This window comes from Labrus bergylta, chromosome 23 (genome assembly GCF_963930695.1).
Source record: "Labrus bergylta chromosome 23, fLabBer1.1, whole genome shotgun sequence".
NCBI lineage: Eukaryota > Metazoa > Chordata > Actinopteri > Labriformes > Labridae > Labrus > Labrus bergylta.
In genome coordinates, this window is record NC_089217.1 from 3,834,934 (window position 1) to 3,849,959 (window position 15,026).

At 42.4% G+C, this 15,026-nt stretch overlaps 1 protein-coding gene across 1 annotated transcript in view; it reads left to right on the forward strand.

Moving 5' to 3' along the window:
- Positions 1-15,026, forward strand: part of LOC109993590 (ankyrin repeat and BTB/POZ domain-containing protein 3-A) — a 168,494-nt gene that overhangs the window by 145,862 nt on the left and 7,606 nt on the right. Inside the window, exons 7-16 of the mRNA XM_065951116.1 lie at positions 775-876; positions 2,999-3,092; positions 5,806-5,941; positions 8,024-8,268; positions 11,010-11,188; positions 11,501-11,606; positions 13,027-13,129; positions 13,219-13,300; positions 14,196-14,264; positions 14,361-14,474. Coding sequence (XP_065807188.1) covers positions 775-876; positions 2,999-3,092; positions 5,806-5,941; positions 8,024-8,268; positions 11,010-11,188; positions 11,501-11,606; positions 13,027-13,129; positions 13,219-13,300; positions 14,196-14,264; positions 14,361-14,474 — 1,230 coding nt within the window. The remainder of the gene's footprint in view (positions 1-774; positions 877-2,998; positions 3,093-5,805; positions 5,942-8,023; positions 8,269-11,009; positions 11,189-11,500; positions 11,607-13,026; positions 13,130-13,218; positions 13,301-14,195; positions 14,265-14,360; positions 14,475-15,026) is intronic.

The following is a 15,026-nucleotide window of genomic DNA, read 5'->3' on the forward strand; positions in this document are numbered from 1 at the left end:
AGATAACAAGCTCCACACCGCTGATAAAACTATATGTGAAGCATTTAGTGAAACTCAGTAGTGTCGATATTCAATGCCCTTGTGCTCCATCTGAAACTGCCTGATATTATAAAGCGATTAATAATTCATCACTGCGAACACAAAAAAACCACAACCGTCCCACTGTTGTTTAGCGTCAAAGCTCTAATGAAATGTGACATTACATTAAGCGTCTGTTGGAAAAGAGGCCCTCCTCCAGGCGACATTTAGGAATCATTTTCTGTAATTTACGCAGAGATAAAGCCTCTTAAGAAATCACAGAACAACATCAGGCTTGTGTGGCGGTATTCATTTTGCTCATGAGTCAGCACCGCCCCGTTTTGACTGTGTTTGTAGTCTTTGCCAAATGTTGTGTTTCCCCTCTGGTTTCATTCCCCCCCCCCCCTTTTGAAATGAAACACTATTTAAAAAGACGCTATAGGTAGCACAGAGCGTGGGCCGGGAGAGCCGTGCCCAGGTAGATACACTCCACAACGTTAAAGCGTGAGGATTGAAACGAGAGGTTTTTAAGATTTCAAGCTGCTCAAGATTTTTCTGTCAAAGTCAAAGAGGAAAATCTCCCTCTGCTGTCCTGCCCTCACTTTGCTTACACTCCTCCTCTTCCTCCTCCTCCTCCTCCTGCATACTGCTTCTCGCTGCTCCCTCTCCTCCCCCCTGTCCTGAGCTGTGAATGTTAATGGCTGTATATATATATATATATATCTCTCTCCCTGAACTTCACCTATGACTTCCCAGGTGCCAAGCACAGTAAACAAGCACCCCTCAGTTTATCCTGAAACGCGCCAGGGGACGCCTCTCACTTTCGCCGTGTTACACGGACACGTCCCTGTCGTGCAGGTAGTGACGTTTCTCACCTGTAAACATTAACCTGTGGCCCTTGCCCTGAACCTTTTGTACTAAAAAACTGAGGATATGATTAATGATGATGATTATTATTATGGTACACCATCATAATAATAATAGTAATAACAACTCCATGTGTCATTTTTGATTTCTCCTTCTTGATCCTCCTGTCAGTGACATGCAGAGGCAAACAGCTGCTGTGCCACAACAACACACATCTGTGTGACGCTGTGACGTGTGAAAACAAGATGTTTGTTTTTCACACTGCAGGAAGACGTTTGTACCATGACAGTCATTATGTTTACCTTATTACATCATACAATATGTTTTAACAAGAGAGCCTTCTTATTATACTTTTTATCCTGTTATCACACTTTTCATTTAAACTCATTCCAATAGAATAGAATCAAATAGAATAGCTTAATTAGAGGGTTTATTTCCATTCGACCAGGTGCAGGACATTACAGGTACATTGGAGTTTTTGTGTCCCAGAGTCCGCTCTACAAACAAGCTCAAAGTATAAAGAAAAAGAATAGAATTATAAACATAAGAGAGTAGAACAAATCAATAAATTGCAGTAACAACTTAGAAAAATTAGAAAAAGTGTACAAAAAACTATAGACAATGAAGTAAAATCAATCATCTTGTTCCTTGTGAAAAATATATCTTCAAAAAATTTTCTATAAATATTATTTATTTAACATTACGTGTGAGATCAATAAAACATAAAATATTTCACTCTGTAATCAGAAAACTTTAAATATTGTATTTTACATTTTATTTTATTTATTTAAATTTCTGCACATTAAGATTTAATAATTTTTACGTTCACATGGTGGATGTTTAGACTCTAGACGTGAAGTTGCTGCATTCCCTAACATACAGTATGGTACTGTATATTACATCCACTTCTATCTCTATAGCATGAAAGCTTTCACAATGTAACAGGAGAACTTATCATTTAATTAATATTAAACATTTCTACGGTTCCCTTTAAGTCCCTTTAAGTCCCAAAAAGTGAGAAAAAAAAGAATACTCTTTTGCACACAACATCACAAATAAGATGATAACTTTGGAACAGGATAATTATATTGTGCGCAATTTCTTTTTCTTTTTTTCCTTTTTTGGACTTAAAAGACTACTTACCCTTTTATTTTGAAATATGACAAAAATACAACATTTCTATGTCGGAATATAAGTGATAAATCATACAATAATTCAAAATATGCAGACCTCTGGTACCATCTGGCATTAAAATGTCATTTCTATTAGTTATATTTCTATGATTTGTATGAAATAATAGTAACAGGGTCAAATCTAGTTATAGTGTGAATCATATCTTTTCAGAGTAAATGAATACATGTTTGTCTTTTCTGGCATGGCAGCTGTATGTCTCTGTGTCCACCCCTCATGATTCAGTTTGTTTCTTTTGGTTCATGTATGATCTTCACATGTTTAGATGAGTCACTCAGCCCCTCACATATATATCTGAATCTAAAGAACAGCCCTGCAGCAGCAGACGAGAGAATCTTCCAGAGGCCAAACAAAACAGCGCAGAGCTCAAACTCAGCTTCAGGGATGTCATATTTCAGGCTTTAGTTTGTAATATATGATTCATTGTGTTGCAGTAGTTATTGCACACTGGCTGACACTGGCTGGAAGCTTGATGAACAACGTCGCCCTCAGGAATCTTTCAATAATTAATCTCCACCAACACAATCAGAGTTTTTTGTGTGTGTGTGTGTGTGTGTGTGTGTGTGTGTGTGTGTGTGTGTGGGGAGGGGGGGAGAAACTATTTTGATTCCTCCTATCTCAGCTCAGGCAAGTGTACACCAACAATAAGCCCCCCCCCCCCCCCCCCAGTCAGAACGTAATGAGGAAGAGCAGCGAGGAGTGTGTTTGGTGTCCACAGCTAGGACAACCTCTAATTGAGGCGGTGTAGGTTTCCAGCAGGAGAGACTGTTCCTCCTGCCAAGCCCGAGTGTAACACAACGTCTCTCCCTGGCTTGTTTTCTTCTCTCCTTCCCCCCCCCCCCCCCACCTCCCCTCCCCTGGTTTTTACCCCCTTCTCCTCCCTCCCTCCCTCCCTCCCTCCCTCCCTCCGTCTCTGCCACAGTTGTTGCTGGATAATAGAGCGAATGTGGAGGGCGCCCTGCAGGATGGGGCCGAGAACTACACAGAGACCCCGCTTCAGCTGGCCGCTGCTGCAGGTAATCAGCTGCAGAGACGAGGAGACATGCTTATTCAAACTCCAAGGTTCTTAATTTAAAAAAACAGCGTATATGATGTTTGGTTTTGAGCTCACCAGAAGGCATCCTCACTCCGCTTTTAAATATATAATCAATTGATCACTTTCAGTTTCAGTGTGAGCGTCAGGAAAGCTGCTTCTCAACATCATGTGGCGGTAAAGTTGTGCTTTATGAAAAAAATAACCTGCACAGGAATTCACATCAATCATTATTGGATCGACCCTGACATGAATTCTCTCGCTGACCAAACCGACCAAAAGTGAACTGAAATGAAAAATCCTGACTTTTATGAAGCGTCAGATAAGATGACTGATATCACTTTAATGTCTGTGTATTTTAAAGTCTTTCTATGTGATTTTTCACACTTAAATATAATAGAAATCAAGTATATCCTCTGAAAATAACTCTGTGAGTCATGACTGTCTACAATGGGTGTAACACTCGAGTCCCACTGTCTGTGATGTTTTCAGAGTTTTCTGAGTCCTATCTTCACTTTGTTTACATCGCCAGGACGGCCGGCTGACTCCTCCCCTCGTGTATAAAAGTTGTTTAATTGAGGGACTAGAGAAAAGAAGAATAACATACTGTACTCACTGCTTAACTGTGTTTCTAGATCACGCTCATTTCAGGTAAATTTACATGCAGTGTGAAGATACCAGCAGAATAAAGATCGCTAGCATTAGCATGCTAACACAACAATGCAGCGCGAGTTGTTTTGGTTTCATGCCGGTGCTCAAGGGCGACATCTGCTGGATCAAAAAAAATCGCATATAAAGCCTTTAAAGTAGGCTATCAGGGAGCTGGCATACAACCCTATAAAGCTCGGCTACAATCCTTGTCACACCGGTCGCAGGTTCGATTCCCGATCCTGATACTGTCTGGTAAACGTCTTCCCCGACTTCCTGTCTCTGTATAACTGCCCTGTTGAATAAAAGCCCCCAAAAAATGATCTCTGTGTGACACCGACCCTGCTGCGGAGGCGTTTATAGGCAATAAAAAATCACTACAAAGAAAGACGACATCTTCATGCTGAATGTCTCCTCTCATAAAGAAGATTCAGTTATTATTTGAGTCTGTTTTAAAAGTCTGTTTTATGGTACAACGAGTGACCTTAGGAAGGAATAAGAAGCCAGGTTACCACGGTAACAAGTGCTTATTAGACACACACACACACACATATATATATATATGCACAGCGTTGGATAATGATCTCTTGACATAATAAATAATGTAGATGAAATTAAGACCACAATCCCAGAGCTAATTTCCTTAATGAGTAGGAATGAATTAAAGAGTTTCATTTTTTTGCAGCTTCGGGCTCTTTTTCTTCCGACTCCCTCCTGTTTCATTTTATTGTCACATAAAATTTACAGGGGTATAAAATTAAGAATGAGCAATACGAGGATCAAGGGACTCGGGTTACGTTCCAATTAATGTTTTTAATAAGCAGCGTCTTGACTGTATCAGATTAGTATTTGAGGTGTTTCAGATCTGCTTTAATCTACTGGGCTTAATGCTGTTGAAATGCTTTGGCAGGGAGCGTACGATCACATTTCACTAATGCAGCTCCAAAGATTTCAAGTCAAGTCGCCGTGTGGAGCCGATGCTTGTTGGTGATTTTTGTTTGTAGAAGTCACTTCAGCAGCTTTGTGAAGAGTTATGTAGCCTTCCCCAAAACCTCAGACTTCTTGAAAAACATCAAGGCCTTCTTTAAAAATTAATGTTAGACCTTCACATTTTGTGCCAATGCCCCCCCACACACACACACACACACACACACACACACACACACACACACACACACACACACACACACACACACACACACACACTGTAGAACTAAACTGTAATAAATAAAAACTGTGGTAGAACTTGAAATGAAGGTCACAATATTCACCATTAACTAGCTGCTAATTAGCTAATTAGCTGCATACTGTCTCCTTATTGGTCATTATCAAGCTCTTATTAGTACCTTACTCTACATATAGCTAACTTAGAGTTTGACCGCTTTTTTACTGCTTATTGATAGTAAGTCAGGAAGTTATTTTACATGAATTATGATCTTAATATGCTTTTTTTTACTTCTACCTTATAAAGGCCTTACTAACAACTCAGCAGCTTTCATTGTAAAGTATTCTTTCTCAGCTGGAGGTCTGCAGATAGTTCCTGCCTTTTCTTTCATGATCAGAAGGGGAAGACAGATCATACAGCTTGGTGGTGTTGCCGTGGTGATTTCAGACCGTGTCTATCAGTTTTTGCATAGGTATAATCATCAGGATGAAAAGCCCTGAAGTCTGGGAGATACGCTGATGGCTCTGCTCTCACTCTGTGAGTGTGTGCAGTCGTACAACTAAAATTGCAAAAAATAAAAATAAAAAAACATCAGACTGGTTTGGAGCAGCTGATCGGGACATGATCGGCCGTTCTGCCTTGTTGTATACTCTATAAGAAACCACGATCAGGCTGATCGAGGGGCGTAAATTCAGCCCGTTCAAACTAACCATGTAGTGATAAAAAACACGACTGTTAAACAATGATGTACAAGTATAGTTAAGGAAAGCCAAACCATAAGTGAGTTCTCAGAGGAGATTAAATATCACATTGAGTTTGAGTATTGAATGTTAGGAATCATTTTGTGCATTAACCCTTTATTCATGCGTTTCTGTTTTTTCAGGAAACTTTGAGTTGGTGAGTTTGCTTCTGGAGCGAGGGGCCGACCCCATGATCGGGACCATGTGTCGAAACGGCATCTCCTCGGCCCCGCTGGGAGACATGAACTCCTACAGCCTGGCAGCAGCACATGGCCACAGGTAACACACAGTTACACACACAGTTACACACACAAGTGCCAGCCAGCCTCAGACGTACCCATTACCACCGTATTGATCCATTTACACACTCTGCTCTAGTCCATCTGCCACCCACAGAATCCTGCAGTATAAGAGAGGCAGAAATCTCGCTCTCGCCCCGTCAGACAGCCGGCGACGTTAAGCGCTGCAGTCTATTCCGGCGGCCATTTACGGCTCCAGTTTGACATCATTTCCCTGCAGCTGAGTGCGATAAACTCCATTAACATTCAGGGCAGCGAGAGCTGTCAGGGAAGAGGAGCGGAGGAGCAAAGCCAACAAAACAAAGCTTGCATTATTATTAAGACAATCAATTACAGCGGGGTGATCATGCTGCTGCAGCGCGTCGTGAGCCGCCTCACGCTGCAGTGGAGATTGGTGGTGAGGCGATGCGGTGAAAAAAGTTGTCGCTGTTCCTGAGTGAAAAATTGAACAGAATGAAACTACCGTCGCACAGATCTTTGCTTTGAGTCTCTGCTTTTTTTTAATCTGCAGGGACATTCTGCAACATTTCAAACACAAAGAGTCTCTCTCGTGTCAGAAATAAAAACCCACTTGTTCTTGAAACGTCGAGTAGTCAAAGCATTGTGATGAATAAAAGACGGATTAGGGAACGAGATTGCAGCATGTACAAATATTATTACACTTTTTTAATACATAGTTAATGCATCTAGTCAGCGGGGTGATTTAAGCACATCGAGACCTTCAAAAGTAGAGCAGCACGATTTAAGTAATAAAAAATAAGAGTCAGATTCAGCCTCTCTGTCCCTTCTACCAGCCTGAAATCTAAAATCCACCATTCCCTCTCCACCACTCTGTGGATAATAGATCCATTCCCAGTGCCTCTCTTTCTCACCCCTTGTTACCTGACTCCTGATTCTGATCCTGTATAGCTCTACCCACCCTCCTGAACCTTGTTCTCTTTGACATTTAGTTGCGGCAACAAAGGAAAGGGAACACAAAAACAGACAGCAGGATAGACGGGCATCGTTGATTCGGTCCCACTTTCTTTTTTTTGTGAAGCACAACTCTTCAAAACAAACAATGCATTAGACAATGGTGTCCTTTGTTTTTGCAACAGCACAGAGACCCAGTGAACACAGCGACCGGGTTCTGCACACGGCTCTGAACTGAGGGGCTGACTGCGAGTCAGGCCTTGTCACCCGAAATCAGTGCAGGACTTAAATGAAGCTGCTGTGGCTGAATGAGAGCAAACCCTGCAGCCCGGGCTCCACAAATCTTGCGAGAAGCCCGACCCCGCGAAGAGCAAACGCTGTAAAAACTGCAGCTTTTTATTTTTTTATTTTGCCCCTCGGTTGAAGAATTTGTTGTTCAACAATCACATGAAGGTCGACGATTCTCGGGTGTCTGTTCTCTGCGTACTATCGGCCAAAAATGCTCACTCGCTAAAAAAATCAAAGTGACAACAGTTAGCCCTCCCACCGACTTGTCATCCGTGATCAAACAATCCGAGAATCAGGAAATGATGATGTGTTTTGCCCCTCCTCTCGGGTGCAGATGGCTCTCTGATGCATCCTCCGGGCTGCGATCACGCTGCGTGTTTGAGTCCTTTCTTCTCAAGGGAGGACGTCAGTCTCGGCTGCATGAATCTGCAGAATGAAAAAAAAAAAAAAAAAACTCCAGCTTAAATCCAGCTTGATGTTTTCTGACTCTACACACCAGTTCTGGATGTTTAAAGTAGACATCATGCTTAATTTAGTACATGAGAAGATTTCGAGTGCCATCAAAGCTGGAGGGGCTGCATGAGCTTAATGTGGAGTTAACACAGTGCGTGTTTGCCTAATTTAAAACCATTTCCCAGCCTGTTATCATCCACTTCACAGCTTCTCCTCTTACGATTCAACCTCAGGCTGTGCTAGGTGGAGGGGGGGAGGGGGGGGGGGGTTCTTCAGTTTTCTCCCCTCCTCCTTCCCTAATCACTTAATTTCCTTTTTCTTGACCTTAAAAGAATCTGTCACTGCATCTTCACACTCTCCTTTAACCTCTTGTCTGAGCGAGTCATGTTCTACCTCCCTCCCCCTCCAGGAATGTGTTCCGGAAGCTGTTGGCGCAGTCGGAGAAGGAAAAAGGGGACGTCCTGTCCCTGGAGGAGATTCTCGCCGAGGGTTCGGATCCGAGCGAGAAGAGGCTGGTCCCGCAGGCCAACGGCGGCGGCGGAGGAGGAGGGACCCTGCGAACAGGAAAGGCCAGACTGAGGGCCCTGAGAGAGGCCATGTACCATAGCGCAGAGCACGGCCATGTGGACATCACCATAGACATCCGCAGCTTAGGTCAGATTTACTAATGCATGCCTCACTGGCACACACACGCCGCTCGCTCGCTCGCTCTGTGGTGCCTCCAGCTGTCCTGGAGATGTGCTCATGCTGTGCCTGTCCTGTCCCGTCCTGTGCTGTCCTCTACACACACGCTCACAAATCACTACCGCTCATTCAGCCATGAGACAGACACAGGAGTTTATATATATGTGTGTGTGTGGCATATGGCAATCATCTTTAACCTCAGCATTATCCATTTCATTTGACATAAGATCCACCGGGAAGTTGATTGGAATTAATTGACTCTCAGATGACAAAACAAACTTTAAAGGCGACCACCACACGGACCGTTTTGGACGCCCCTCAGTTTGCCAGGCAAACATCAAACCAACAGGTGTTGAGACGTAGAAGAAAAAAAAGTGAATGTTGCAGAATTCAGTTAAGGGCTTTATATGAGATTTTTTGATCCAGCAGATGTCGCCCTTGAGCACCAGCTTGAAACCAAAACAACTCGCGCTGCATTGTTGTGTTAGCATGCTAATGCTAGCGATCTTTATTATGCTGGTATCTTCACACTGCATGTAAATTTACCTGAAGTGAGCGTGATCTAGAAACACAGTTAAGCAGTGAGTACAGTATGTTATTCTTCTTTTCTCTAGTCCCTCAATTAAACAACTTTTATACTCAAGGGGAGGAGTCAGCCGGCTGGCCCGGCGATGTAAACAAACTGAAGATAGGACTCTGAAAACTCGGAAAACATCACAGACAGTGGGACTCGGGTGTTACACCCATTGTAGACAGTCATGACTCACAGAGTTATTTTCAGAGGATATACTTGATTTCTACATTTAAGTGTGAAAAATCACATATGAAGCCTTTAAAATTAAGTAAGCATTTAAACGAGATGTAACAATAACGGGTACAAAACAAAGACATAGTGAAGGTAGAGACAAGTTTCACCACAGACTGTAAAGAAACAACCTGAGGATGAAGCCTGAGTGGCATCGCCCATTGGTTTCTGATAGGGCAGTTTAGGCTTAAGCCTCCTGAGAAAATGCTACAACGTGGCCGCTTACAGTCAGATCGATCACGCTCCTAATTATGCAAAACTCATATCCTTCATTAAAGAAAAAAAAATCAGCCCCGGTAGAATGTGTGCCGATAAAGACATCCGCTATTTAGGCCAAAGTCGTTTTCTGTACGAGGTTGTAAACATGTTTATTTCTGTTGTCAAAATGGAAATTTTAATATGGGGTGTGTATGGGACTTCCAGGTCTTTTGGAGCCAGCTTCTAGTGGACACTTGAGGAACTGCAGTTTCTTGCACTTCCACATTAGCTTCATTTTTTAAACACCGGAGGCTGCCACTTTTACTAACCAGGAGTTAAATACAAAGAGATGAATAAAAGAACAGCAGTCAAGTGTAAAGATTGGAAACAGGGGGAACCAGTAGAAGAAAAAATCCACCTTGGAGCGACTTTAAAGAATTACTCTGTGATATTTACGTATTGTTTGTTTAATTCTCACAAAAGACAGTGTGTAAATCTGTCAAGTTATAGCTTCACATCGTGGGTATAAATACAAAATAATGTGTTAACTTGTGAGCTTCAGAGTTTCTGGTAGGCTGATTTTGCCCGGCTGGAGGGCGATTCATGGTGTCCGCATGATGGTTTGCGTGATGCAGATTACGTCATCTGTCACAGTGTGTGAGCATTAGGAGCCGACCCTGTTCGACTGTCCGTGTGCTGCCCAAAATGTATCATCCGGGGGGGCTGTGGGCTTGTTTTTCTTCTTTGTATGTTTGCAATGTGTTTCACCATCCCCTCATCCTGTTCTCATTAGGAGCGCACACACACACACACACTTTCTGTTTCAGGGTGAATTCAAGAAACTAAGGAGCTCTTGTTCTTGCTCTCAGGAGGTTGCTATTATGTGTATGTGTGTGTGTGTGTGTGTGTGTGTGTGTGTTTGTAGTGTGTGTGGAAGCTACTGAAGTATGATCCAGGCTAAACTGTTTACCCTGTTTCCAGTCTTTGTGCTAAGCTAAGCTAACCATCTCCAAATCTTCTGTATCACATTAGTAATCGTATTAAACAGACGGATGTGAGAGAGGCTTTGCTCTTCTCATCATACTCAGCAGCATTTGTGTATTTCCTGAAACTTTTTCTTCAAATAACATTCCGTCAGTGTCCGCATATTTGCCATAATTCGATATAAAATAGCTGAAGAGAGACAGGAAACGTTGCATCAAGGACAACAGTCACGGTACATGGGGCGCACAACAAAACCGCTAGGTGATCCAGCGCCCCCCCCTCTCCCCAAGATGACATATTGGTTTTTTTTTTGGGACAAAGACTCTCAAACCTAAAGTCATGCAGATTTTTATGACTATAAGAAAAGGTGTATTTTTGTCTTTGATTGCTGAAACAAAGACTATTACGGTGAAATTACTGAGACATCGATCTTCTGCATTAATCAGATCATCATTTTAATTCATGTTAATGTCACATTGTCATATTTTTTCACATTTCTTGATATTGCATTTTTTAATTACATCCAAGTGCTCCCTTTAAATTCCCTCCTGGTCCTCCAACTTTCCCACAATGCATCTTTCACCGTGCAAATCGCCCTCCGCCTCACTCTCACCCCGTGCAGTGATGGAAACATGGTCGGTTCTGTCGCCCTTGGAGAAAGCTGCCTCTACATTGAACTGTGTTTTTCCACGTGTATTCACTGTCCGTGTGGTGTCGTTCCCAGGCGTTCCCTGGACGCTGCACACCTGGCTCGAGTCCCTGCGTACCTGCTTCGTCCAGCACCGCCGGCCGCTCATCCAAGGCCTGCTCAAAGACTTCAGCTGCATCCAGGAGGAGGAGTACACGGAGGAGCTCATCACACACGGCCTGCCGCTCATGTTCCAGATCCTCCGAGCCAGCAAGGTCAGCGCCGCTTCCCTTTCATGTGCTCGTAAACAAAACGCTTGTTAGAGGAAAAACATGTGACAAAAGTGAGGCTGGGATTTCTGGGAATACAAACTGTCCTGGGCTTGTACGCTTGTGGGATGACATTAACGCTCACATTTGCATATTTTCAGATGCACTCTAAACCATATTATCATACATTTGCATGAAATTGTGTAAATCACGAGGGGAGAAAAAGGTCAAGAAACTTCAATCCTTAAAAACTTTACGTCCTGATGTGTGTCTGTGTGTGTGTGTCTGTGTGTGTGTGTGTGTGTGTGTGTTTTGCAGAACGAGGTGATCAGCCAGCAGCTGTCAGTCATCTTCACTCAGTGCTATGGGCCCTTCCCCATCCCTAAGCTGACAGAGCTCAAGAGGAAACAGACCTCACGCTTAGGTAAAGAAGTTAAAAATAGTGAGCGATCCTCCCTTTTCTCTGTGTTTCTGCATAAAGTGAAGCCGGGTGACGACGAGGTGACAGCAGGGTGAGAGACTGTTCATTTAGGAGGGGATTTAGTGCTTAAATCAAGAAATATACACTTATTTTTGTCCTCACATTTACACTCCAGGAGGTCTCTATAGGTTCTTAATCTCTTGTTTATTCTCTGACTTTATTTTCCAGCAAAGCTTTTATGAGCTGATTGTAGTTTGAGTGCTTTTGTGTTACATCATTTGGAGTCTCAAAATGCAAAAAGAAAATATATTGATCAAAATGTCAGATTATGGCTTTAAAGGAAGAGTGTGCGAGTTTTTGATCCAGTAGATGTCGCCCTTGAGCACCAGCATGAAACCAAAACAAACTGCTCCGCTCTCCTCCAGCCGCCCTCTCCTCAGCAAATCATGTGGCATGAACCGACGTCAGGAGCTGATGTGTATTTGTTGTGCACAAATCAATTTGCTTCAGGCAAGAACACCTAACTGCTGATTCAGAGAAGAGCAGAGGATTTTAATTGGGCAGATAAAGTCACCTGTTGAGCAAACTCTGACTTGTTTTTAATTGTCAAACATGAGAAGAAAAGGTTGGCATTGTGGGAGTCATGACACAAACATCGCTATATGAATCTGCAATCGGCTAAATTGTTATTTCAAACATCTGCATGTTCCTTCCAGGATGTTCCTAATCACTGCATCTCTAATAGTCATTGTGGTGTTTTGCAGGAAGAAAGTGCATGCACATGAAAGTTAGGATGTGTGTTTTATCAGTCGGATCAGGTACTTGAAGCCCCTTTTGAAGCTGCAGGAAGTCAAAGCAGATTTATTGAAAGAGCATTTTTAAACTCAGAGCTTTATAAAAGGCAAAGAGGTGCAAAGGCCCTTTAGATCAGAGAGCAAGAATGACTGAAATAAAACAGAAAATCATCAAAACTTGTAAGAGATCAAATACATTCAAATAGATCAACAGTGCAGTTATCACTTCAAGAAAACACAAGACAAAGTCACAGACTTTTCCAGATCGTTGGTCTCATGGTTCTCATCACTGGAGCAGGAAGAGGCAGTGAAACAGTGGGAGACTGTGCTGCGCTGCCACCTAGTGTTTGATCAACAGCAGGTTCAGGATCAAATCACAAATGCTTTGTTGTTTTGTTTGTGCGGAGAAATGAAATTGGATCATTAATTCATCGTGATGTTTGAGGAAAGACTATAAAGCTCAAAGGACAGGACATGAGTTTGACCTGCCTCCGTATTGGAATATGAATCACACATGAATCGTTGTATTTTTGTTGACCCTCACTCTAATTTAAGACTACATCATCTTTAGTGTTTTCTGCATGTGTTGTTTAGACGAGCTGTTCTTATTGTTTCGTTCTTCTTTTCAGACCCTCACTTCTTGAACAACAAAGACATGTCTGACGTCACGTTCCTGGTTGAGGGGAAACCCTTTTATGCACATAAAGTTTTGCTGTTTACAGCTTCACAGAGGTAACAAAGGCAATTCAGCTGGTCCAATTTTTTGTTTTTTTTCTCTTATACAGCTTCAATTTACCCACAACGCCTTCTGTTTCCTCCAGGTTCAAGTCACTGCTACAGAATCGACCAGCAGCAGAGAACACCTGCATTGAGATAAGCCACGTCAAGTACAATATATTCCATGTAAGTTTTTTCTTCTAGCACATTTGCTTTCCATTAATAACCCGACAAAAAACACTGATTTAATGGATTAAAAGAGGGTGCGCAACAGGAGCGCTTCGAGTATCCCTCTAACCACCCGAGCTCATGGAAGTTAGGTCTAGTTCATATCTAGAACACATTTCAGCAACAAGGCGATTCAAAGAGCTTCACACAGGATCAAAAGCATAAAGACAAAGAAAAAAGATAAATTATTTGAACATCACTAAATAAAACCATTAAGGGGTGGCCTGGTGGTTGGTGAGCGTGCCCCATGTGTGACAGGCCGTGGTCCTTCAGGTGGGCGGCCCGGGTTTGAATCTGACCTGGGGCTTCCCTACCCTCATGTCGTTCCCCTCTCTCTCTCTCGCTCTCTCGCTCTCTCTCTCTCTCTCCCTGATATTTGACTCTATCCACTTTCCTGTCTCTAAATAAAGTCTTAAAAACTGGGAACTGGCACCAGAAGGGGAGGACAGATATTATTTACGAGTACACAACCGGTTTGTTTTTAACCAGTGTTTGAGTTTTTTTTCTTTTAAAGGTTAAATAGTTCTCACAATCCCCTGACATGTGATGGTAATTTGTTCCAGGAATGGTTGCCTCTAACAGACTCTGAATTCAGTTCTACATTACAGATTGAGTTTTTGAAGTGGAAAAATCCCCAAAGAGCTGAAGACGGCTTCATAATCTGTTCAACATTAAGTCTGTTGGTAGAAAAACTATCCTCCAAAAACCGTTAAACAGGCAAAAAAAGAGGGGGGAAATCTCAGGAGAGCAATACATGTACAGAGACTGAATTAGAAACATGTTGTAGTGAAAGCCACTCTATGGATATATTATAGAATCAATGTGATAGACTGGACTCTCGTGTGTGTTTCAGCTGGTCATGCAGTATCTGTACTGCGGAGGCACCGAGTCCCTGCACATACGCAACACTGAAGTGATGGAGGTAAGACCGACTTAACCAAAAGCCCGCCGAGCGACAGCGCTAGTATTATTAGCATTTCTAATCCTCATTCTGTGTGTGCTGTACTGTTCCCCGCAGCTCCTGTCTGCAGCCAAATTCTTCCAACTAGAGGCCCTTCAGAGACACTGTGAGATCATCTGCTCCAAGAACATCACCACCGAGACCTGCGTGGATCTGTACAAACACGCCAAGGTGAGACGATGATAACTGACATTTAATCAGGTTACATTCAGACGCAGCTTATCACGGGTGATAAACAAGCAAGGCTATGACACTCTGATACCTAATAAAGATGTGATTATATAATGCTGTAACATTCAAAATGTTCCAAATGACTTCTTGTAAATATGAAAGTGTTAGCTTGTAGCTACGACCCGACTGATTCACTGCAGCCTGACGTGGCTCCACTGGGGGTTTAGAGTCTTTTAACACATTATTTTGGCTTTACAGACTGAACTTTGAAGTTTTGGTTTTCTTCAAGTTCTCTAATCTATATTTCCAGCCACACATCTAATTTTCAATTTAAAGATCTTAAAAACAAAAAGTACACAAGCGGGTCATTCCTAAAGAGAAGACATAAAAACTTAGCAACAGCTAGCTTGTGGCTAACCGAACAATTCCCAAAGATATTACCAGGGAGAAACTTTGGGAAAACAAAACGAAACACAGAAAAGCAGCAAAAAAAATGTAATTTTGAGAAAATAATGACTATATGTAAATATCCTTATAATGATAGACAGACAG